Here is a 27,106-nt window from a genome sequence, read left to right on the forward strand (position 1 = left end):
TTCAATTTATATTTGGATAATATTAAATCAAATTAAGCGGTATATGCATGCAAAATGTAATAGTGAACATTTTCTAAAATATATGTGAATCATATAATAGAATAAACTTTTATACAATCTGTGTTGTTGATTAATATTGTTGATTGTATCTTTGCAAATTCAGTACCGAAAATTAAGAATAGTAACGGCAACATTGTAGAACCCGGCACGAACATTGACAGTTTGCAACATGTGACGAGTGCCGAAGTGGTGGAGGTGGTAAGTGAAGTGACAGTGACATGTCCTTAAATGACCGAGTATAGGTTATGTAGTTTACGTTTTTTACATTTTTGCTTTATCTTTTAATTCAAAAGTACAAATAAAATGAGTGCTAGTAAGGCTTTTAAAAGAGTAACACATGTCATATTTGATATGGATGGTGTTCTTTTAGGTAGGTATATATTTTTTTAAATTAGAAGATTGTGTAACTTATTTCTACAAAGTTACAGTAATCCCTTCCCTATTTAGAAATAAACGTGATACAGGCAAGAAGCAATTTCTGCTAATTATTGTCTTAGGAAATCTATTACAAAAATAATAAATAGTTGTGTAGTATGACTATGATTTATTAAAACAATTTTCAGTAACCAAAACATCATTAATATTCAGCTTTAAGAAATGCTGAAATAGCTCCCTCTAAGACGAAAATTCATTCGTCCTAAATATCTAAAATACCAAAAATATTTAGATCAGGGGGGACTCTTCCAGTGTTATTGGGTCTTAGGTGACTTGGTACCCTGGAATCATCATCATCATCCAGCCTCAAGAGTCCACTGCTGAACATAGGCCTCTTCCTCATGTTTCCAACCCCGTCTATCTTGCGCCGCTCTCATCCAGTTTTTATTGAGTCTTCTTAAATCATCAGTCCATCTTGTAGGTGGTCGACCGACGCTTCTATTGTCTTCCCTTGGCCTCCATTCCAATAACCTCTTTGTCCATCGCCCATCTGTCATTCTAGCTATGTGTCCTGCCCATCTCCATTTTAGTCTGGCTATCTTCTCGATGATGTCAGTCACTCCGGTTCTTCTCCTGATGTCTTCGTTGGTTATTCTGTCTCGCAGGGTTATTCCTAACATGGACCGCTCCATTCTTCTCTGCGTGACTCTCAGTTTGGTAGCTGCTGCTTTTGTTAATGTAAGTGTTTCTGCTCCGTACGTCAAGACTGGGAGGACGCACTGATCAAATACCTTTCTCTTTAGGCATGTGGGCAGTTCACTTTTAAAAGTCTCTCTCAGTTTTCCAAATGCTGCCCACCCAAGGCCGATTCTTCTCTTCAGTTCATGAGTCTGGTTATCCCTGCCAATCATAATTTCATGTCCCAGGTATTTATATCTATCTACGAGTTCTATTTCTTTCCCACCAATACTGATGTTCTGGTTGGGTACCAAATTGGTCATGATTTTTGTTTTCGAGATATTTATATTTAAACCTACACTTTCTGTAGCCACAACAAGTTCCTGTACCATCTCTCTTGCCATACCTAGATCTTCAGCTATTATAAGTATATCATCGGCGAAATGTAAGTTGTTTAGATATTCTCCATCTATTTTTATTCCCTTTGTCATCCAATCCAAACTCTTAAAAGCATGTTCTAGCACCGTATTAAAAAGTTAAGGTGATATTGGGTCTCCTTGTCTAACCCCCCGTTCTATTTTTATGCGATTACTGTTAGTATGTAATCTGACAGTGGTTGTTGCCTGCAGGTATATTTTGTATAATAATTTAGTATATCTATAATCTAGCCTGCATTCTTTAAGTGCCTGTAATATTTTGCTTAGCTCAACTGTGTCAAAGGCTTTGTGAAAATCGATAAATATTAGAACTAGCGGTTTATTGTATTCCACTGCTTTCTCTATTAGGGTTTTTATACTTTGTAGATGGTCATTTGTTCCGTAACTTTTTCGGAATCCTGCCTGTTCCCTTGGTTGATAAGTCTCTAATTTTCTTTCCATTCTCTTAACTAGTATTCGCATAAACAACTTATATATATGGCTGAGGAAGCTAATCGGTCTGTAATTCTCTAAATTTGCTTTGTCTCCTGCTTTGTGTAATAGAATCATAGTAGCGTTGTTCCAGTCTGTTGGAATATTGGCGCTGTGAAGGCAGATATTGAAAAGTTGTTTAATTTTTTCAAGTAATACATCCCCTGGAATATCTTATACAAATTCTCTCTTACACAAAGAAGGTTTCTCAAAAATATCTCATATTTTGGATTAAATACAATATCTCAAGTTTTGTTTTCTTGATAATAAATATAAAAGGAGAACTAGGAATACATAAAAAGGTATCATTCTAATTCTCAGGGTTAGATATAGTTCTGGATATGGTAATAGTTTCATAATTTTTCAAAAACTTCTCTGTTGTTCTATAGGAGGCAAGGAGGCATGATTTCCTGTTTGTATTGATTATATTTATCCATTATGGTGCCAAAATGTTTATAATGCCGAATCTGTTTGATCATATTCCCATTAATGTGTATTTAATATGTAGTAATTATTTTTGTAAATATTACATTTTTTAATTTTTTGTCATTTTGTTTATTTCTTCCCTTGATTGAAATTCCAGCTGAATCATCTTCTAAGGCTTTCCCAATGTTCAGAGTAGGGATGTGATAAAATGTATAGTCGAGAAAATATGTCCTTGATTCATAATTGTCTAATAATTTTTGGTGTTTGTCATTATCGAAACTGTAGGTAATCGAGATCCAATGTTTCAGCCTCGCATTTGTTATACATTCTTGTTGTGTTATGTGGCTTTTCTTTTTATTTTTATATAAAATTAAACTGATAATAGTACATGATGATATTATATAATGATGGATAGAGTAATTTTGATAAAGGATTCTTTATCTAGAAATTTAAAAAATATAAAGAATCCTTATTAAGTAGCTCTATCTTGAGCTAGCTACTTATTTTGATACATAAACTTTTGTAAAATTTAATATTGCCACCTCTCTGTAATTATATTATACTTTTTCTTTCTGACATACAAATCTCATACTTTGATATTAACAACATTGAATTACAATATTCTGCACAATTTTGGAGCATTTTAAAGAGATGCAGAAGCTAAAAAAAATAAGTCATTCATTGCTTAATGCCATCTATGACTAGAACAATAATGAGGAGGTAATCTTGTAACGGATTTTTTACTTGCATCCCTCTTTTGATATGTAAAAAGGGATGGAAACTATGTTTATCATAATATTCTGACATAGAAAATAAAATAAAATTAAAATTCTTATAATATACAAATCTTGTCACTGGTGTTAATAAAAAGACATGCAAAAAAGATTAAACAAAATATCAATTGTTTGTAACTATTCCAAATATTAATATCAATATTTGTAACTATACAGAAGTATTCCTCTTTATGAGCTAATCAAACATATACAAGAAGAAATATGTATTTTGGAAATTTTTTCAAAAATTAAAAAAACTTGATTGCTTGTAACTTTACTAGAAATATGCTAGGGTCTGCGTTAAAATGTTTTCTTGTTGGTAATTTTATCTAGTTTTAAGATCCATTTAGAGCCAATTTTTCATCTGCCAGAGAATCTATTAGTTTTAGATGACCCATGCTAGTAAGGAAATTTGTAGACTAGATAAATTGATAAATTTGCAAAGCTCTAACTTCTGTGTCAAAAAGTTTCTAAAATACTCTAAGTGGTTACTAAAATTAGATAACATAGATTAGTATTAGAAAATATCAAGAATTTTAGAATAAGCACTGTTTTTGCAAAAAATTGCGAACATACAAATTTTGTATTGCATATGACAGGGGTGGTATTGCTAGTGTGAGCTATTTTTAAAATACGAAATTTTTCGAGAACCGCAATTAAATACATATTAAAAAAATAAAAGAGCAACTAACAGAAAAGTTAGACAATTCGGGAAAAAGATTAGTCAACCACGAATCGGAATTGATGCTTGAGATATCAACAGATAAAATAAGGAATGCACTGAAGAACATGAAAAGAAATAAAGCTACGCTTTTTAACTTGTCTACACCAAAGTGAAACACCTACAAGATGGCACCATGCACTTACCATTTTATTACACAAAAAAAGCAATCCAATAGGCCTTGAGAATTACTGACCCATATGTTAAACCACCTCTACAAGTTATTCACAAGAATAATAACAAAAATAGACTGAAAACAAAATTAGATTTTTATTAACCTAAGAAATAGGCAGGTTTTAGGAAAAACTTTGGTACTAACGACCACCTCCACTGTATAAAAGGTATTATAGAAAAATCCATCGAATATAGCCGACCATTGCTCCTTGCTTCCATAGACTTTCGCAAAGCATTCGAGACGATAGAAATTAACAGCCTCCAAACTGATCGCGAATATATATATACAATAATGCAGACTTGACCAAAAGACTATACAACAATTCTTTCAGGCGCTGGTTAGTTAATACTGATCAGTGTTTGGATTTCATGAATTAAGTGGAATAAAATGATTTACATAAGTACATTGTTCCGAATATGGAAATAATTCAACAAGCAGCCTTTCTCTAATTCAGGATACTTTGGATCTGTTATATATTTTCAAAATTCAGTAATCAGTATCTCTATTAATTATAATTCTCCAGATGTTTTTTAGATTAGTTTGATCGCGTTCAGCATACCAGACTAATTACCGCCTTGCAGAGCATCCAACTAGATGAGAAAGACATCAAACTTATTGCCAAACTTTACTGGAACCAAAGAGCCATTATTAATACCAACAACAGAGAATCAAAGCCAATCAGCATTGAACGAGGCGTAAGACAGGGCTGTGTACTGTCTCAAACCCTCTTTAACGTGTATTCTGAGAATCTATTTAGGGAAGCTTTAAAAGATCAAAAAGGAATTATCATAGGAGGAGAAATAATTAACAATATACGGTACGCCGACGATACTGTGATTCTAGCTGAAAACATCGACGATCTGCAGGAGCTAATCAATAGAGTTGACATGGAATGCACAAATTGGGGACTGTCGATAAATATCGATAAAACTAAATACATGGTGACCAGTAAAGTGGATATCGGAGCAACCCAACTGATATTAAACTAACAACCGCTGCAGAGACTTAAGAGATTCAAATACCTTGGATGTTGGATTACCCAAAAACTGGATCCATCCTTCGAAATTCGATGTAGAATTGAACAGGCAAGAAACTCATTTCAAAAATTCAAGCCTCTATTATCCAATAAGTCATTAAATTTGGAAATCCGTGAAAAGTTTACAAGATGTTACGTGTGGTCTGTACTTTTGTATGGATGTGAAACTTGGACTTTAAACGCCGATATCATGAATAAAATCGAGGCGTTTGAGATGTGGTTGTATCGAAGGATACTAAAAATTCCATGTACTAGCAGAACCAGAAACGAAGAATCAACGAACTCTATTAAATATTATTAAGAGGCGTAAACTAGAATATCTTGGACATATAATCAGAGGACCAAGATATGAGTTCCTTCGGCTAATTCTCATCGGTAAAATCGAAGGAAAGAAACGGATAGGACGGAAGAAACTCTCTTGGTTGAAGAATTTGCGGCAGTAGACAGGTTTGACAGCGGACCAATTGCTACACGTAGCGCAAGACCGAGATCAGTATAACAATGTTATAAGCATGGTAGTCGCCGACGTTCCGTAGGGATATGGCACTCTAAGAAGAAGATGTTTTTTGGGTCATAATTAGATTGAATAGAAATTTTTGAATTGTCGATGATTTTTTGCATTGGTGCGAATGTAATTTACGATGTGTAATACTGTTTTCATAACTTCAGGATATTTGAAATTATTGTACAACGAGAAGTTCTCGGTGAATAATGCAGTGAGTCATATGAATGGTGGAATTTAAGAATCATCTCTTAAAAACCGAATTTTTTACTCAGCATTGCTGGAGCTACATCAGTTGCAATGCTTATAAGTTCATTAAATCATTATTACTTCAAAAGTTTTCATTATGGAATCTAATGCTTTTTAATATCGACACCGCGGTTGACTCTTGAAGTGCTACTAAATCTACTAATTCTTCTTTAACAACAAAGTCAGGCGAAACAATATGTATAAAAACTGCCAATTGCGGAAGATCTATTGTATCTGTCGATTCATCAAGGGCTAAGCTAAATACAATACAGTCCTTCAAATCATTTTTAAATTATTATTTAAGTGATGTATTAATTGCAGTTATACGTCATTCGGTTAGTTGGGGTATAATGTTTAGATGGGGATTTGCGACACAACTTTGTGCAATGCTGCATTATTTGGATACGTTCCCTCTCCATACGGGTGTGTTGTAACATTTCAGGCCATAACAGAACTGGATCAGTCACATTAGCTTTATTGCTAAAGATCGTTACAACTGACTGTAGTTTATTTAAATTTGATTTTAAAAAAGCAAGTTTATCTGATATTCATTTGGAAATTGTTGGATATCCTTTTATATATACTTTTAGATATACTTTTATAATTTTTGACCCTAGAATTCTCTAAAAAAGAAATTCTCCTTCCACTCATTCTTAAAATTTACATTTTCTTGCTCATATTTTTAAAATAACTGGAAATAAAGTTTTGTGTTATTAAAACAATAACAACACGTGTTTACATACTATTAAAATCAGATTACAAATTATATCCGTATAATTAATTAATTAATCCGTGGCTCGCGATAGTTTGGCCACCCGTGGTATATAATATCCAGCAATAACACCAGTTCCAGTGGTACGACTTATTTTTTTATATGTATTTTGAGCAACAGTGCTTGAACCATATTTCAGCACTAGCTATATTAACCTGTCCATTATTTAATCGTGAAAATAAACGATTGAATACTAATAAAAAATTCATTTTAAACTATTTACGGAATTTAAATTTTTAGATACTGAAATTTTATACACGAAAGCCACACAAAACATTTTAGATCAATATGGAAAAACTTTTACATGGGAAGTAAAAACCCAAATGATGGGCCTACACGGCCAAGAAATGGCAGAAAGAATAGTAAAAATTTATGATTTGCCCATCTCGGCTCAGGAATATTACAAACAAGCATTGGAACAATATTATATCATCATGCCTGAATGTCAATTAATGCCAGGTAACTATATTTTCATTTTACATTTCCAGATACCGAAATTTTTTACAAAAGAGCCATACAAAGCATAGCCAGTAGGTTTGGGAAAGTATATACACCACATATTCAAAGTAAAATTATAGGAACTCCTGAAAGGGATTCTAGTAGAATTGCTGTACAGGAAATGAAACTACCTATGTCAGTGGATAAATTTCAGGTTGAATTTAGGACAATGGCACATAAATACATGACTGATGTGAAATTTATACCAGGTAATTACTTTGGAGGGCCAGTTTGCACGTTTATTTTATTCTGCTCCTAATTTTAATAGTCTACATAGACTAACTTCGCTATACAACTAGCTGATTAAAAACATATAAATAAAATTAAATGAATAATGTAATGTTTAACTATCAATGTTGTATTTTTAAATTAATATTATAATAGCTAGATTATATTTTTGATTTTTAGCTGAAGAAAGGCAGTGGCAATAAAGATTAGTGCTTTTGCTTATAGAAGACAAATTATATATGGTTATTTGATTTTAATGTATATGTATAATAGTGGTTCTCCTGCTTCTTGGCCTTTGACCTGTTTTTATCCGGTCTTAATGCTGCAGTCGTATTTGTGACATTGTCTGCCAGGTGTCTTGGTTCTTCCTAGCAGTCTGGTATTTGTTGGGTTTAAATCACTTTCCCATTGTACAATGTCCTAATGTTATAGAGATATTTATTTCGTTATTTGGTAATCTGTTACTTTGTATTTTCTTTAGGTTCATTAATTATCGATCTTAAGATTCTCATTCCTGACGTTATAAGTATTCTTCTTGTTTCTGCTGTATCTTCGGGATTTCGGGCATTGGAAATTTATCAGTTTCTCTTACACCTGTCCTAACATATTGTTATTCTCTCAGATATGTCTCTCACAATCGTCACATACTCACCGGGAACTGCTTTCTTATTGAGCCTCTTATTTTCATGCCACTATTATATGGTTTTCTCTTCTCCTTTATTTTTTTTAAACTCGATCACCATTAGGTTTCTTTTTCGGCCGAAAACTAAATGTTAAAAAGAAAAAATGTATGGTAGTGAGCAAGAATCACGAGTATAATAGCAATCAAGATAAAGTCACGCCTATTATTTAAGATTATTAGGACTTCCTTTCATGTTCTAATTCATTTTTTCTACTATTTTTTCCGTGAATAGACCTTCTTTCTCATCTTTTAACATCCACCATTTGATTTTTCCTCATCGATATTTTGGTACTTCGATGTCCAACACACGAAACTTATGTTGTGTGATCATTAACCGTTACCTTTCAGTCCTTAAATTCACGTGTATCTTCTTTTCTTGTGAGAAAATAATCTATTTGAGAGCTATTTTGCTCACTGTTGTATATGATAATTTGACTTTCTCTCTTTTGAAAGAATGGGTTAACAATCGCCATATCTAATGCTGTTACTAATTTCAGGATATCATTTCCAGCATCAGTTTTAGTTCCAAAGCCTAGTCCTATATGTATTGTTTCATATATTTTTTTTTTGGATTGACTAACATGTGTATTAAAATTATCTATTATGACTTTCCCCTCTGATAAAATGTCACTCAGTATGTCTCCTAATTGATAATAAAAAGCTTTTTTTCATTCTCACCTAGACCGACTCAAGGAGCATACACGCACAATATTATTTATCACACAACTTCATTATTAATTACAAATTTCACTGCGTTATTCTATCACTCGTTCTCACAACTTCTATTACGTTATCTTTCATTTCTCTATCAGCAATTATACCATCTCCATTCCTAATGTTACTTTTCTCTACATAACACAACATAGTTCTTTCTTCCTTTAGTCTTTCCATTTTGGAATATAAATATTCAGCTCGGAATCCTTAAAAAGTGTAATAAGAAATCAAGCCTATAAAGCGGTTTATGTATATACCACCAGTTACTCGAATATCGAGACTTAAGTCATCAATTACCATTTAGCGTCGTTTGAACTTACTTCTTTCCAATGGAAATTTGGTTTTAGATGTTGATATCTTCGTATTGTATATTTTCACCGCGTTTTTAATATTTGTACCATTGGCTTTCAAGTTATCTTCGTTATTTGAGATCATAGCTGCAGTCAAATTTAATCTGTAATTTTAAATATGAGTTACCATCATTCTGATTTGTTCTTTACTTTTTGTTTCCAGTTGGTAATTTGGAGTATGTAAGAGTTTTCACATCTTGTTCCACTTGCCTCGTGTATCTAGTTTTGGATCTTCTTTTAACCTTATTCCTGCTGGTGTCTGCCGTATTATTTTCTTTGGCATTTCAGTCTCCTGATATTGTTCTGAACCTATTCAGTATCCTGTATCCGTTCAACATGGCCCATCCAGCGTCAACGTTCAACCCTATACATGTTATGATAAATTTTAAAGCCAAATCCGAAAAAGTACCTGAATCTAAATCACACAACTAATTCAGGAAAATATGGAGTTTGTTAAAATGCGGAAAGAACATGGAAAGACATAAGCTCGGAATTATCTATTACAAAAAAAATGAAAACTAAAAATAGAGCAGCTTGTAGGTATAAGCAATGGATATTAGCAATATCTTAATGATTATAAATAATCTTCAAAAGTAGATACATTCTATTACATTTAAATTTGCAAAATAATTTTGTATTAAGTTAAATCTTGGAGCATTGTTTGCTCTACCCCCACTTTTAATGTTTTGAAGATTTTCTACATCAATGTTGTTTACTTGTGATGGGGGTACAACAATGGGAGATTGCTGCACAAAAACGGTAATAGTGGAGAAAATAGTAAACGCCGCCAAGACTCATTTAAAATTTTAGAACCAAGAAAGACAAAGAAGAATGTTGTTTACTAATTAAATAGCATTTTCTTGTTCTTGATTAGCTGGTGATATATTTGTTCTTCAATTGCAAGCAATATTATGTATTACGGTAGTCAATATGATCATAGCTTTTACAATATCTAGAATAATATTCACTGTCACCATTAAGAAGGTTTTTATCAAACATACATTATTCAAAAACAATTATATACTACAGAATTTTCGGAACATATACGGATAATGTGAATATCTATATAGGGAAACGTGTGACAATATTTCGAATTTTTTAATCTGCACCTGCGATTGTTTAGACATTCAGTGAAAAAAATATATTTTCTTTTTCAAAAATATAGTATTCTGTCCCAGCACGTACGCTAACTTGTGCAGCATATATTGCTTCTGGAAAGAAATTAACCACTCCTTCACTCCACTTTTTTCTTCCAAAGTGAGGGAGATAGAGTTACTCCTACTCAGAGCTCTTTACACACTACCTTTCGTCGCAATTGGTACTTTATATGTAGCTAAGATAGTAATACTTAAATTCACTAGGGCAATTCCTCGGATCTGACTCCTCAGTTCCTAACATCGTATCCTTATGTGTGCCTATCGATTCAGATTTGATTTGTCTTGAATTAACGGAACTCAAGGCTGATCTTCAAAATGAAAACCTCCGTTCAGTGCAACAACAAATTAACAATACAACTAACGTTAACCAAAAATTAAAGTACATAAATACAGCTATACAAACAGCAGGAAAGAAACATCTTACAAAAACAACAACAAAGAATAAGGGGTGGATGACACAAGATATACTAGACTTGATGGAACAAAGAGGAAAGATGAAGAATTACCTAGACAAATACAAATAAATAAACAAACACATAAAAAAGAGAATAAAAGAAGCCAAAGAGGCGTGGATTACAGAACAGTGTGAAGAAATGGAAACCTATGAGAAAAAGTACGATGCGTTTAATATGCACAAAAAAGTGAAAGAGATAACAGGAAGCATAAAGAAATGCCAAATAGGTAAACTTAAAGACAAAAATGGAAATCTTATTGTAGTTCTAGAGAATAAAATAAAAAGATGGACAGAATACCTGAATGAAGTATTTAAAGACGACAGAAACAACTTAACTCAGATAATCAATCCAACTGGGCCAGACATATTGAAAGAAGAAGTAGAATACGCAATAAGAAACGCTAAAAATGGAAAAGCAGATGGACCTGATGAAATTCCTACAGAACTGTTGAAGCTTTTGAATGATAAATCCGTAACCATAATATTACATCTATTCAATACAATATACAGTACTGGTATAATACCTCGAGAATGGTTGCTGTCTACGTTTGTCACCATACCGAAGAAAACTAAGGCAACGCAATGTTCTGATTATCGAAAAATCTCCTTGATGAGTCATCTGCTTAAAATATTTCTTAGAGTCATCCACAACCGAATCTATCAAAAGTTAGATATCGATATTAACGATACACAGATGGGATTCCGAAAAGGATTAGGTACAAGAGAGGTTCTCTTTGCCTTAAACGGCCTAACACAGAGATGTCTAGATGTTAATCAAGAGGTACACGCCTGCTTTATAGACTTTGAAAAGGCCTTTGACAAAGTACACCACAATATACTCAAAGAAATCCTGGAGGGTCAGAACATCGACACCAGAGACATACAAATAATATTAAATCTGTACTGGAATCAGCGAGCTAATATAAAAATAGAAGAACAAACATCGGGCGAAATAGAAATACGTAGAGGAGTACGACAGGGTTGTATATTGTCACCGCTCTTGTTTAATATCTACAGCGAACAAATATGCCAAGAAGCTCTCTCACATGCAAACGAAGGGATAATAGTCAATGGAGAAGTTATCAATAACATTCGATATGCTGATGATACAGTGATAATGGCAAGAACAGCGGAAGATCTACAACATCTAGTTGAAAGTATGAATGAGATATATAATACGACATAAGGATGAACGTCAAAAAAACCAAATATATGACCTTCAGTAAGAATCCAATACATGACACTAGTATCGCAACAAACGGTACCCAACTCGAAAAAGTAAACGAGTACAAATACTTGGGAACCCTCATCAATGAAACAGGTGACCAAAATCACGAGATAAAAAGACGTATTGAAATTGCCAGGTCTACCTTTATAAAAATGAAAAAATTATTTTATAATCGTGATATTAGTATTCAGCTACGAACTAGAATGTTAAAATGCTATGTATTCAGTACTTTGCTTTACGGTATTGAGGCATGGACTCTTAAACAGAAGAATGTTAAAAATCTTGAAAGCTTTGAGGTGTGGTGCTACCGCCGTATACTAAAAATAAGTTGGATGGATAAAATTACAAATGAAGAGGTAATACGCAGAATAAATAACGATCCAGAAGTTATACTGAATATAAAAAAGAGAAAACTTGAATACTTCGGCCACCTGATGAAAGGACAACCTGATGCAAGGAAAAATCCAAGGACGCAGAAATCCAGGCCGTAGAAGAATGTCCTGGATGAGAAATTTAAGAGAGTGGTTTGGCTGTACCACTAACGAATTATTCAAAACAGCAGTAAATAAAATTAGAATCGCCCTAATGATATCCAATCTCCGATAGGAGAGGCACTCAAAGAAGAAGAAGAAGACTGATCTCAAGGGCCTGGCTGGCCACCAGAACCCATAGCGTATGCTCGGTATTAAGCTCTCATGGCTTTCACACTGTAGAGCTTAGGTACAGTAAAGATGCTATACTTTTTCTTACTATCTGCTTCAAATATGGATCCCAAGTGAACTTGGGGTATAACATTACCCTAAAAAGCTAGAGAACTGCTAAACAACTTCGAGAGATCGAGTCTATTAGCTTCTACGGAACAATTTAAGTTCGGTTTTATTGGGGTTACCTCAAAAGCTACTTCTCGACACCGTTCTCCAAGATCTTGTCTGAGGACGGTTTAAAACGTATACCTATTAGAAAAAAGAAAAAAGATGATACAGCAGGCGGTACAGTAAATTGACGAGAATAAAGTAATTTTATATTTATTTATTATTTATATTTAAAAAAAATTATATTTTAAAAGGTTCAATAAATTACTATGTTTGCTCCTAAGGTCACTTGCTAACGTATTAACAAAGCATACATTGTTTACTTCTGTCAAATTCAGACGAAATATTAAATTAATAATAAATAAATATTTGATAGTAAATTTAAATATTATATAAACTAAATAAGATATTTAAAAATAATAATTTTATTTATATGAAATTATTTTAAAACGAGAAATGTCATAAAAATTTAAACAGATGATTCAATATTGTTATTAATCAGATGGCATTTATGACTTTTAAATTTCGACAATTATCACGGATCTAATCTTTTCTTTTTTGTGATATTTTTTAAATTTTTTACTTCTCATTTAATGTCTGTATTTTGTTAATTATTTTTCATGCAGTTTATAATTTAAACCTGCTTAGAATACATATATGTGATTATTAGAAAATGAAGTTATCGAGAGTAGTGAATTTTACTGTAGAGAAAAAAGTAATACAACGCCAGTATAGAAGCTTCGCTTCAAAAATAGAGTAGCTGCCTTACGTAAACAGTTTAAATTCCAATGTTTATTTAAACAATCATATCGCAATCCATAATGCAAAGACATTTCTTTTAACAATTATCATTTTGCAAATTATTGCTTTATTTTTTACACTATTTTGTCGATTAAACTTTCATGAGGTGTTAGAATCCAAATCGATAAGCCAATGTATCAGTTAAACTTAAAAATAAAAAAAAGTAACAACAAAATTTTCTTAATATGTATATTAATTTAGACCAATAGTATACAAATATATTATCAGACTGATTTCGTTGTAGGAACTTAGCTACTTGCTTGATTTTAATATTTTTCAGCACTTCCTAATGCATCGTTGTTTTAGGTGCGGTCACATTAGTGAAACATCTTCATTCAAAAAATATTCCAATTGCAGTAGCAACATCATCCTCACAAGAAAGTTTTAATCTTAAAACGGGAAAGCACAAAGACTTTTTCTCATTATTTAATCATATCGTTTGTGGAGGCAGTGATCCTGAAGTGAAATCAGGGAAGCCAGCACCTGACATATTTTTAGTTTGTGCTTCTAGGTAAGTATTATGTTTATTATACCTGAAGAGAAATAAAAAACAATTTCAATAATATATATTAAATTCAAATGTAATGGGATTAATCGTCATTTTGTTAAAATCTTAATTTTGGTGGACCTTTAATGGAAATGTGTAAAATTGATCATTTTATTGTCTGAATTACATTATTTTTAATACTCGAATTTGTCAGAATATAGTGTAGTGACCTATTATAGCGCTGACTTGTAACTCCCATTTTACATATTCTCTGTATAGACGCTTTATCATAAATTCTAGATCATAAGAATCTTGAGCTAGGACGACTTGATCATCCGCAAAGTTCAGGGAGAACAGTACCTCATTTCCTATGGGGATTGTCATTCCCTGGCAGTGGTTTTTCCAATTTTGGATGGCTGCCACAATATATAAATTAAACAGTAAGGGTGACATACTGCATCCTTGTCTTAGTCCTTTAGTTACTTTTATTGGCTCTAATAGTCTATTTCCGATTTTTAGGTAAGTAGTGTTATCCCTGTATGCTTCTGTGATTATTCCAAAAGGTATGGACTAATGCCGAGTTGTTGTAAAGCTTGCCATAATTTAAGTCTTGGAATTATATCATACGCCTTTTCTAGGTCGATGCAGGCTAGATGTACTTCGGTACCAACCGCTATTCTTTTTTCTATTAATTGTTGGAGTATAAACAAGTTATCAGTACAAGATCTACCAGGCGTAAATCCACTTTGGTCCTCGCTAATTAGATGTCCTTCGTCATCTTGTATTTTTCCATTTATTATCTTTCCAAACAATCTCCCGAAAGTAGGTAGGACACTTAATCCTCTGTAGCAGTTAGGATCTTTTCGATTACCCTTTTTAAAGATGGACACTTGGTGAGCGGTTTTCCATTCAGATGGTACTTTAATTTGTTGGCATCATTGATTTATTAGAAAAGTTATTCGTTCTATTAGGAGTGGACCTCCTGCTTTAAGTAACTCTACAGCTATATTGCCAGGTCCTGAAGATCGCCCGTTTTTCATTTTAATTAACGCAGTACGGACCTCGTTGTTAGTAGTATTAATGTTACTATTTGTTTGTCTCTCCGTACCGTATTCCTCTCTCATATATTCCAATCTGGACTCTTGGAGTAAATTTTTATAGTGATTTTCCCACTTTTCTATAGGAATTAAGTTGCTTTAAGGATTTATGGGTGTTTTTCTTTAGATTAGTGATGGTTCTCCATGCTTCCGTAGTCTGAGAATCACCAATTAAATTTTCAACTTTTTCAAGACACATTTTTGTGTTCCCAGAAATTGTTTTTTGCTTCTTTTATTTGATGCGTACTTCTCCGTTTTTCCTTTGATATGTTACTCTATTCTATTCTATCTATATTATAGATGTTTTATTTGTTAGCCATTTCTTATATATTTTGTTTTTTCTTGTATCATTTCTTTTACGTTTTCTGTCATCCATGGTGGTTCGTGGTGTTTTTTGTCGTTGTTCTCTGTTCCTAATACTTCATACGCAATTTTTTTATTGTCGTTTTGAGGTTGTTGTATTCTTGTTCTACATCCATATTTCTTTCCATCTCATTTAGTTCCTTTTCTAATTTAGATTGAAAATATGTTTAATATTTGGTTGGAATATAAGGTGCAATTTATATTTCTCCGTTTTGTACTGTGTAGTATAGTTTCTCTCACTTTCGGTGTTCTGTTTGTAGTATTGTTTGAAGGAGCACAAAAGATTAGCTAAAAGAAAGTAGTGATCTGTCCCACAGTTATATCCTCTTTTTACTCTACAGTCTTGGCACTTAAATTTTGATTTCTGTCTCATTATTATATAGTCTATGACTGTAGAAATCATGCTAAACACGTGGTATTTAAAGATCCTTACAAAGCTTTTGAAGGTCGTTTAGTTTTTTGGTAGTAATCGGGAACCTCGATTTGTAAGGTTTTATTGGAGAATTATTAAAAGAAGGTCTTCTGTTCAATCACAAATTAATCCCTTAATTTGTAAGCTCACATTATACTTAACTTCTTAACCTTTTATAGTTTCACCGTGTATAATTGAGACATTATGAAACATATCGAGTAATATTTTAATAATTAGAGTCCATTCACCTGCAAAACCTGCAGACTTAATAAATTGCCGAATAATATATTTTCTAATTGAACTTCCTAAGTGTTGCAGTAACGGCCTAGAATAAATTGTATTGTAAGCTCATAGTTACAGTGTAAGTAAGTTACAGAGTAAGCTCATTTTACAATTAATGAACAAACGAAGAGAATCCAAAGGAAAAAATGACAAGGACGGAGAATACAAAAGACTAAATAGAATAATTCGAAAAAAAATAACCGAAGCAAAAGAGAAATGGCTGGAAACAAAATGCGTGGAAATAGAAGAACTACAACAAAGGCACGATTTTTTTAATTTACATAAAAGGGTAAAAGAGTTTACATCGACTACCAAGAGAACGACTTTTCACACCATGCTGAACACGGATGGCAAACTGCTAGAAAAAACGGAAGACAAACTGAAAGAATGGGAAAACTATATTAAAATTCTTTTTCACGACATACGAGAAGAACCAAGATTGGAAAATAACAACGAAGGGCCAACAATTCTGAAATCTGAAATCATAAATGCAATTAATCATCTTAAAACAAATAAAAGCCCAGGTCCAGACGGAATATACCCAGAAACGTTAAAATTAATCAGCGAAGAAAATATCGAAATATTTGTCCTTTTATTCAATCGCATTTATGATACAGGTAAAATACCCCAAGATTGGCTGGAGTCAATATTCATCCCACTACCAAAAAAGCCAAAAAACCCACAACACTGCAATGAGTTCCGTCTGATAAGCCTTATGAGTCATGCAGTAAAAGTCCTACTAAAAATCGTACATAATCGTATCTATAGAAAGTGCGAAACAATCATCGGAGACGATCAGTTTGGATTCAGAGCCGGCATGGGAACGAGAGAAGCCCTGTTCAGTTTACTAGTTCTCGCCCAAAAATGCTACGACCAACAGAAAGATATATTTATATGCTTTATAGACTTCGAAAAAGCATTTGATAGAGTAAGACACGACCTACTATTAGAACGTTTGCAAGAAGTCGGTTTAGATGGAAAAGACATCAATATCTTAAAAAACTTGTACTGGAACCAAAACGCCAGAGTTAGGATCGAAGGTTCCACATCCGCAGAAGTAGAAATTAGGAGGGGAGTTAGACAAGGATGTGTTCTGTCGCCTCTGCTGTTTAATCTTTACTCCGAGTTTCTATTTAAAGAAGCATTGGAGGATTCCAAGGATGGAGTCAAGGTGAATGGCGTAAATATCAACAGTATCAGATACGCCGATGATACAGTGTTAATTGCGGATTCCGACGTAGGTCTACAACGACTCATCGACAAGACCAACTCGACCTGTGAGCAATTTGGTATGAAAATAAACATTAAAAAAACCAAAGTGATGTCAATCCGAAAAAATCAAAACGTACCTCAACCTTGCACAATAAATGGGCACATTTTAGAACAGGTCAATAGATTTAAGTACCTGGGATGTTGGATCGATAGCAGCCTAAATCCTGATCTAGAAATAAGATCGAGAATAGAACAGGCCAGAAAATCTTTCGAAAAAATAAAAAAACTGCTTTGTGATTCTCGAATAAAACTCGAAATTCGACTACGTTTATCAAAATGCTACGTCTGGTCGACTCTTCTATATGCAGTTGAAACGTGGACTCTAAAAACATCAACCGTAAATAAATTGGAGGCCTTTGAAATGTGGATCTACCGGAGAATGCTTAAAATTTCATGGACATCGCATACCTCAAACGAAGAAGTGCTGCATAGAATAGGCAAGGAAAGAGAACTTTTTAACACAGTAAAAGTTAGAAAAACATCATACCTAGGCCACATACTGAGAAATAATAAGTACCAATATGCCCAACTTATAGTGAAAGGAAAAATCGAGGGAAAGAGAGGCCTAGGAAGGAAAAGACTATCGTGGCTCAGAAACATCCGACAATGGACAGGGCTAAATTTTGAACAGCTAATAAGAACAGCTGAAGATAGAGAAGATTTTAAAATTGTAGTAGCCAACCTCCATTGAGGAGAGGGCACTTTAAGAAGAAGAAGAAGCTCATAGTTCAATGTTTGTTAGTATGATAGAAGCATTAAACTCTGTGCTGAGGTATACATTATTTGTGAAATTATAAATTGGGGATTTGAGCTCATTTGAGCGCAGTCTATTATAGATAGTTACCTAACCAACAACTAGAGTGTAATTATTAGTAGCTGTCAATAAAACTATAATTTTTACTCCACAACTTCAACATTTTATTGTATTACCATCGTCGATCGAGAAGAATCGGACAAAGGGGCATTAGAAAATAATTCGATCCTAATATTTACATCGAATCTGTCCACTTCCCCGTTTGTTTTTTATACCTTTTGCAATGTACTTCACACAAAAGGTGCGTCATCTGAATAATCCGAATACAGCATCTGAATGAGTTGTATTTTTTATTGCCACTGTCGGGGTCCTCAAAAGCAATCTTATCAGTACAGAAATCAATGAAGTCATCATGGCACAAAGGCATTACTTGAAATTGTGTTGGTTTACTTCTAGCAGTGCGAATTATTTGGCACCACCCCTCCAGAGTAAAAATTGGGACATTTTTACTTTGCTGCTCTATTTTGACATGAATGGAGTCACACTGGCTATGACCAGGTTCAAAAAACCTGTGATCAATTTGTTTGATCGAAGGGTGCTCCTTAACAACATTCATACACATGGTAATGAATTTGAAATTTTTTGCTGCCCTCCGCAGCTATCCGACATCATTTTGACAACTGCTGTTTGTTTGGCCCATCAAATAAGTATAAATGCATGTCGATATCTCTATACTGCCCCGGTTTCCTTCTGTTTTGTCCCAGACACAACAGGTAACACTGGCATCTTTAATATTGTAAATGGTAAGTTTGTATACAGCCAACTTTCTGACGTAGAAGAATGATCCAGTAGCTGCTTTTGGTGTGTTCAGAACGGCTTGGAGATCTGATTGTATTGCCAAAACACTTTCTTGGTCCTTTTTATCCTCTTTGCCTTGATCTCTAATTTTTCGTCCTGCTTCCTTGCGCTTAATATCATCATACTTTGTATCTCCTTTTTGTTCTTCATGAGCAATACATTTCTTACAACGATCTTTAGCAGGTTTGTGAAATTTCAGTTTGTACTCACGGAAAATTCGTCTGTAATTTTCTAAAGGTACTGGATTCTTGTTTTCTGCAATGCACTTTTCTTGTTTTCTGCAATGCACTTTTCTTTATACAAGTTGTGCATAATTGTTACATTTAAGTCACTGACTAAATATTGGTATTCTGATTTCTTCCTTGCATAGTGTGATTTCATTTTTGGGAACGTTAAAATGTGATCTCTTATGAATTTTTCATTTATAGGGTTTACTTTATTTGATGGATCTTTTTCCCCTCGTAGATCAGATAGGAGAATTCCACTCGAGTTAACCTTTTCAAGAGCCCCTCTGACTCTGAAATATTTAAAGTATTTTTAATTAAGTTTACCTATCGAATATTCATATTCGACTGTTTAGCGTTGTGAATAGTGAAGTAGGTGTAGATTCGTCAAACTAAAAATAGGCAACAATGACGTTTGATTGAATTGTTTGTTGATATGGTAATATGTAGCAATAAATGTTACTTAATTTTTTAATATCTGATTTTCTATTTATACATTTTTTATATTTTTCTGTATATGTGTCGTTTCTAAAAATATCCGCTTCTCTTTATTTTTCTCCCTCTCTAGAATTGAAGTTTGTGAAAAATTAAATGTGTGATTTAGATTGATGGAATGGTCGGCTAATGCACATTGTGTAGTATACGAGAAGTTTCTCCTATATAAACCTTGTGACAGTCTGAGCAAGGTGTTTGATTCACTACTTTGGATACTTTTCTTGGTTGATAGAGGATCTTTAGTTTTAGTGTATAAATGTGCTACGGTTTTAACATTTCTAGTGGCAATTTTTATGTTTTCTAATCCTTTAAATAATTTGGGAAGTTTCGGTGTTAAGAATGGAATATAAGGTCAAGAACCAAAAGTTTGTGGTGTTGTTGGTACTAAGGTGTTAACTGTCGGGCTATTGTTTATTTCTTGGCTTGCCGTTTTCACTGTGATTTGTTTTTTTATTGTTGGTATTGCCGATCAATGTGATGGAGGCTGGAGAGTTTGCAGTACTAAAAATTAATTTAGTAGGCCTACGGAATAAGAGTTTTCTATTAGTATGTTTTTTTGTCTTTTCAAACTACGTTCTCTATATGTTGAATGATACATTTTAGTTACTCTACTTTTTAGTCCCAAAATTAAGTTTATTTTTATTCTTATAGGTTGTTCCGAATAGTAATTTATAAATCTATTGCTAGAAATCGGTTGTAGATACCATTCTGTTTTGAGACTATTGTCATGTGTGCTATGGACAGTCATATCTAGAAAAGGGAGACTGTTATTTTGTTATGTTCCTGCAGTGAAGTGTAGTTGGCTACATTGGTTGTTAAAGATATTTAAGACCTCAATAATTTTGTCATTGGGTACTGCTAGGATCAAAAAATCATCTACAAAACGTTTAAAAAATGGAAAGGTATCATTCTAAACATTCCTCAATGAGACCATCAAGAGCACAATTGCAAATGATTGGTGGTAATCGGCTTCCCATAGGAGTGCCTGGTGTTTGTTGGTAATAACTGTTATTAAATTTGCAGATATTGGTATTAAAAATGAAATATAATATTTCTTAATTCAATGTACAATGCGATTGGATGATTTTTAAAAATTTTAATATGTGTGTGATTGTGCGTTTTGTAATGTCAAACTTATTTGTATTCTCACGACTAGTAAGTAAAAAAAACTAATACTCGTAATTATAACTACTTGTCTTGAAAAAGAATTGAATAAAAGTTTGAACGTCAAACAATAATAATTATAAAATGTAATTTTCATTACAATTAATTGTGGCCAATCCCATATATACATAATATTTAACTCATAAAAAATAATACTCAGTATAAACACAAACAAAATGGAAATATTGACAAACTTTGTATTCAGTGAAAGGTGCCAGACGATTTATGTGAACAACTTTTGGTTTACCTTCTGGCAACTTCTTAATTCGGTATATTACGTCATTTATTCTCTTTTTAATTTCATACGGACCTTCCCATTGTCTTTGCAGTTTAGGACAAGCGTCGACGACGTTGTGGATTATAAAGCCAAACAAGATCACCTACTTCAAAGCTTTCATTTTTGCATAGAGAATCATATTGATCTTTCATTCTGTCACTGGCTAACTGGATGTGTTTTCGGTCAAGTTCATGAATGTTGTTCATTCTTAACTTCAGGCGGTCGACATATTCTTCGTTTGCAATATGTTCTTCGGAAGGTCTGCACCCAAACTCTAAGACGCAGGGGCAAACGAAATTCACGACTCAACATCAGGCACGTTGACCTCTGGCCTGTAATTTCACTCACGGACGAGCGCTAGGCTCGGCCTACCGCTCGGATGTGAGCTGGTTCCAATCTCTAAATGAATGTGCTGATGAATAAATGAATGTACTGGTTCCAATCTCTTTGACGTTCTGATACAACTTTGGACAGGTGTTTACCCATCGTTCGATTCATCCTCTCGACCATTCCATCTGATTGAGGATGTAGGGCAATTGTTCTGGTCTTATTGGCACCGATCAATTCAAAAACATTTTGGAAAAAGGTTGACTCCAAATTTCGCTCTTGGCCGGAGTGGATCTTCAAGGGAACACCAAATCGGCTAAAGAAATCTTTACCTCTGCCTCTAAGTACCTCTGTAACGGTAGAAGCTTCTTGATTTGGTATCGCATAGGCCTCAGTCCATTTCATAAAATGATATATGTCCACCAGGATATATTTATTTCCTTTATCCGTGTCTGGAAATGGACCTGCAATGTCTATTGCTACTCTTTCTATAGGACTACCAACATTGTACTGTTTCATGGGTACCCTCTTTTTACCAACTGGACCATTACTGGTTGCACACAGTTCACATTTCCGGCACCATCTTCTTACATTATCTTTACAGATCTCCGAATATAACTGTTCTCGAACCTTTGCAGAATCTTCGTAATACTGATGCACCCTCATGCAACTGACGCAATACTTATGACACTTTACTTTAAGGTACAATCAACTGAAGCTTAGATTCTGTACCATCATCGTTCTCAATGGTTCTATACAGAATATCATCTTTTAGTACTAGACTATTCCATTGGCTCCAGTAAGACTTAACTTCTGGACTACATGCACTAATGTCTTGCCAAACGGGTTCGATGCATCCAATCCAATATTCTTTTTATATATGGATCATCTGCTTGGGCGTCTTGTAGCTGTTGAGGCTGCCATTGATCATTAATGACGATGGTTTGTTTCACGGGAGAAAGTCGTTCCTCTAATTTAAGACAGTGATTACAATTTGCACTGGCCGTCTTGACTGAGCATCCGCATTTGAATGACTTTTTCCAGCCCAGTGTTCGATCTGTTCTAATTTTCTGACTGTTATATTATTTTCTTGCAATTTAAGGTAAATGTGACCTACATCGCCACCATTCCAATATCTGGGTTCGCGTCTATTCGGCATCGTGTTACAAACTATTTTCCGTACGATTCTCTAGTTTATCGTTTTGTTCGTCGCGCTCTTCAGAGGTTCGTACTCGATAGCTCCATGACGCTTTTCGTGTTCCGAGGCAATGGCGAGCGCTTCATCTAAAAATTTCGGACTTGCTAGTCGTAAAGCTTTCTGTACCTCACTATCTCTCAACCTATTGATGAAGGTATCTACAGCAATTTCTTCCAATATGTTGTCTGGTGCATCCGGATAAGCAAACAGCGGTATACGAGCAACATATGCTTCAAACTCTGCTTCTACTTCTTAGTTGTGCTTTGTAGACTTGTATGGGCATCTCCGTAACGTTTATCTAGTTGAGTGAACAAGGTCTGGTAACACTTTTCTTGGCCCATAGGAATCGATCTTAGGATATCCGCAGCATCACCTCGTAATGCATCAGTCAAGAAAACAATATTTTCTTGTTATGTCCAATGATTGGCTGTCGCAATAGCTTCAAATTGTCTAAGGCCTAAGGCATATGGACCAAAAAGACCTCCCATCAAATGGTGGCAGTTTGAATCTCATATAATGTGTCGATTCGTCTCTAGCTGATTCCTCTTTCACTACAGGATCTAAAACAACTGCATTAACTGGTGGTAGCACTGTTGTATTGGTTATCATGCTCTCTAACTGTTCTTCTCTCCTACCTTATCGAATGTTCTAGAAACTTTTTCAAATTTTTCCTTTTTCTTTCTAGAAGTTTCTCCCATCATTTTAGAAACATTTTCAAATTTCTAGTCGAATTTTCTAGAAACATTTTCAATTTTCTAGAAACATTTTCGAATTTATCATTAATTATTAGAGAAACATTTTCAAATTTCTCATTTATTTTCGTTAAAACTGCTTCTTCTGCTGATTGAAAATGGAATGTATCTGAATCATCTCCATTCTTCATCCCTCAGTCGTTCTTGAAGGATCTTCTTGGACTCACTGCAGTCTTCATCCCGTTCTTTTAGTTGTTCACGTAACTGTTTTACTGATAGTTCTGCAAGCCGCATCTCTGATCAGGCACACACGTACTTTTTAAATGTTCTTTCTTACAAAGATCACTACCGAACTACGCGGATGTTCCCGACGACCAATACTTTTCAAAAGTCTCTGCTGAATTTATTTTTAAACAAATAAATTACCTCACACCATAACACCACTGTAGCGTTTTACTAATAAAACGATAGGTTTTAATTTATATAAATATATTTATTTATAAGCTTACAGTACGATAATATCTTATTAACTAACTAAACTAATATCAACGCAGTTTATACATATAAGTTGTTATGTACTAGAATAGTCTACCCCTATTCTCGCTTGAATGAACACTTAGATCTGTCAGCCGGTCGATACGCCATGAACATTCTGGAACACACATCATCGTTTCGAGAGATGCAACCGTTATATGGGATACGTCGAAGTTAGCTTGTTCGTTAAAGTAAATTGAATAGATATATAAAGTAGCTTCGCATAATGCAATGTTCAATGAAGAATAACTGTACAAGTTAGTGTTTTTCAAATATCGAGATGAGAATATACCCTAAATTGTAAATTAAATTATTTCTCTTTAGTCAATTGAAAAATTGTATTTTTAAAGCAGTTTCTGATATGGAACGTCAGATAAATGATTTATTTTACTCTTTATGATTATTTCCAACAAGATATTTGAATAAAATAGTGACTCATTAACTAAGTTGTAGTTTATCATTTATTCTCAATTCGTTTGTGTTACAGAACATTTTCCTGATGAGGATGCTTCATCCATTTGAAATTTACCAAAAAACTTTCTTTACCTTGTTCTGGCTTGGAATTCTTCTACGCATGTACTCCAATTATATTAACCCTTGTTTGTTTATTCTTATTATAACCATTACTAGCATTTCTATCCTACTATCTTAATATCCACTTTACTGCTTGATCTAGATCTTTATTTTTAATTATCAACACCACTCATCTTTTGTTGTCTCATCTCTCGGTATCTCATTATATATCAATATATGTTCCCCAACTGCCGCTTAACCCTTTTATTCTCTTCTTTGTCGCTTTTTATGCACATACGTCGATGTTACGATATTTAATTTTATTTCTATTTCCTGATATCTTTTGTTTAGTGATCTAATATCCCACGTTACTATTTTTAATATGTTTTTCATTTTCCTTATCCTTGCCCTTTTTCTCGCATGGGTCGTTTTAGTAGTTTCGGTCCTCTTGTGAAAGTTTTTACCTGCTATATGAGTATACAGTTTCTTTTGGCGGATAGGTTACTATTAGCACGTATCAAGTGTTCTCCTTTATCGTTGGGACCGGTGTGACAGTCATTAAAACCAAGAAATAAGTTTATTTTAATTATAGTTTCATATGTTAAAAAAACTAGTTAAAAAAAATTACAAATAAAAATCTAGTGTATTTCATAAATATCACTCATTGCGAAAAGTGCTTCTTGCACAAAATATTAATAAACAACATATAAATAACGTGGATAAATTAATATTTATTAATTTTCTAGATTTACTGATAACCCCAGTCCGGAAAAATGTTTGGTGTTTGAAGATGCCCCAAACGGCATATTAGCCGCTATTGGTGCAGGAATGCAAGCTGTTATGATACCAGATGAAAATGTACCACCAGAACTTAGAAAAAATGCACATGTTGTTATTGATAGATTAGACAGGGCCCCCTTAGAAAAATTTGGGCTGCCAAGTTTGAATAGTTAGGTTAAATTGTTACGTTTAAAGAAAAATAAAGATTTTTATTAGTTCACTGTTTAAACGATATTTCTTAATATAAATATAATTAACATAGATATTAAACTATATAAAATAAACACGTGGAATCATACAAGAATATATCTTACTTCTTGACTGAAAATTTTATTAAATATAAATAGAGCTGGTACATGATTCGTCCATGTGTTAGACTTCTATCAGCCTAGAGATCAAGCTGGATTTAGATCGGGATACAGCACTAACGACCACTTCCTAGTGATAAAGAACCTGATAGAGAAGTCTGCAGAATACCACAAACCATTGGCACGGATATTTGTGGACTACGAGAAATCGGTAGCCATCAGAAAATGTTTAGTGATTGACAGAATGCCGAATAGACCATCGTTACACTAACATAAAATATATCTACCAAAATGCCACAGCTAGCATAAGACTACCTGAACAAGAAACAAATTCTGTGTACAGCGAGGAGTAATGCAAGGAGACACCGTCTCTCCAAAGATATTTACGACGCTTTTAGAACATACTTGTACGAAGGCACATCTGAACGAGTCATTTGAGATTTGCAGATGACATCGTCCTTATAGCCGATCGTATGGATGATGCAATAATAATAATAATGTTTGAAAAATTATATCACGCTTCCTTGGAGGTCGGACTAAAGAGTAATATGAATAAGACGCAAATAATATCTAATCTTATGTTAAATCGAAATATTGCTGTTAATTGGATATTGTGCAGATTGCGTCATATAAGTATAATTCGGTTGGGCAGAGATAACCAGACATTTGACCTCCCATGTCGCATAGGATTAGCCCGGGCAGCGTTTGGTAAATTAAACTATGTATTTAAATCGGACCTACCCATATGCCTCAAAAGGAAAATCTTTGACCAATGTATGTTATCTGTACTCACTTACGGAGAGGAACCATTAACACTCACAAAAAAAGTAGTGAAGAAGATTCGCGTGACTCAGAGGGCTGTGGAGCGCCAGATGTTGGGTGTCTCTCTGAGAGACCGAATCCCAAACGAAGAAGCACATCGTAAAACAAAAACAACAGACGCTATCAAAAAAATCGCGACGCTAAAATGGAATTGGGAAGCCATGTCACCAGATTAACCGATGGACAAAACATATTGTCGAGTGGAGACCAAGACAAGAAGCACTACGGAGCAGATGACGCCCACCAACTAAATTTTTTTTTCTCGTGGAAGCTGTCTGTTAAGAACCGGTTGTACTGCAGCCAATTGGATTATTGTACATCTTCCATTCCTTTACGATACCTATTCCAGGATTCTGGGACCTTGTACCAGCTTATACAGATCTAGTAGATGGATATCATATATATTTGTCATGTTTGTACATATATTTGAGTCACTTCGTTGTCTCCAAAAAGTGTTTGAAGCCTGCGATCCAATGCCACGCAGTCATGCAGGATATGGTTGACTGTTTCAGCTTCTTCTGTTTCAGAAGCTTTTTAGATCATTATTATATTCAGAGCTTTTCGATAATCGTCCCACTCATCTGATATTTTGGTGAAATTAAATTTTCTTTCAATCAAATTTTCAGTATCTCTGGGCAGTTGTCTTCG

General features: G+C 33.9%; 1 protein-coding gene across 2 annotated transcripts; it reads left to right on the forward strand.

The window, feature by feature from the left end:
* Positions 1-237: 237 nt before the first annotated feature.
* Positions 238-25,557, forward strand: LOC140447673 (probable pseudouridine-5'-phosphatase). Of its 2 annotated transcripts, none has more exons than XM_072540468.1 (4): positions 238-430; positions 7,164-7,382; positions 13,906-14,110; positions 25,295-25,557. In XM_072540468.1, the coding sequence occupies exons 1-4, from the start codon at positions 364-366 to the stop codon at positions 25,500-25,502; spliced, it is 699 nt and encodes a 232-aa protein (XP_072396569.1). In that variant the 5' UTR covers positions 238-363; the 3' UTR covers positions 25,503-25,557. The 2 variants fall into 2 exon arrangements, with proteins under 2 accessions (XP_072396569.1, XP_072396568.1); XM_072540467.1 differs by lacking the exon at positions 7,164-7,382 and adding an exon at positions 6,916-7,134 and having other exon boundaries at positions 244-430.
* Positions 25,558-27,106: the final 1,549 nt, after the last annotated feature.

This window comes from Diabrotica undecimpunctata, chromosome 8 (assembly GCF_040954645.1).
Source record: "Diabrotica undecimpunctata isolate CICGRU chromosome 8, icDiaUnde3, whole genome shotgun sequence".
NCBI classification, from domain to species: Eukaryota; Metazoa; Arthropoda; class Insecta; order Coleoptera; family Chrysomelidae; genus Diabrotica; species Diabrotica undecimpunctata.

Bases quoted from the DNA above. Each gene is read 5' to 3' on its own strand.
- LOC140447673 (XM_072540468.1), top strand. From the start codon at position 364: ATGAGTGCTAGTAAGGCTTTTAAAAGAGTAACACATGTCATATTTGAT. The intron at 7,383-13,905 runs GTAATTACTTTG...TCGTTGTTTTAG, and splicing joins TGATGTGAAATTTATACCAG to GTGCGGTCACATTAGTGAAA. The intron at 14,111-25,294 runs GTAAGTATTATG...TTAATTTTCTAG, and splicing joins TTTTTAGTTTGTGCTTCTAG to ATTTACTGATAACCCCAGTC.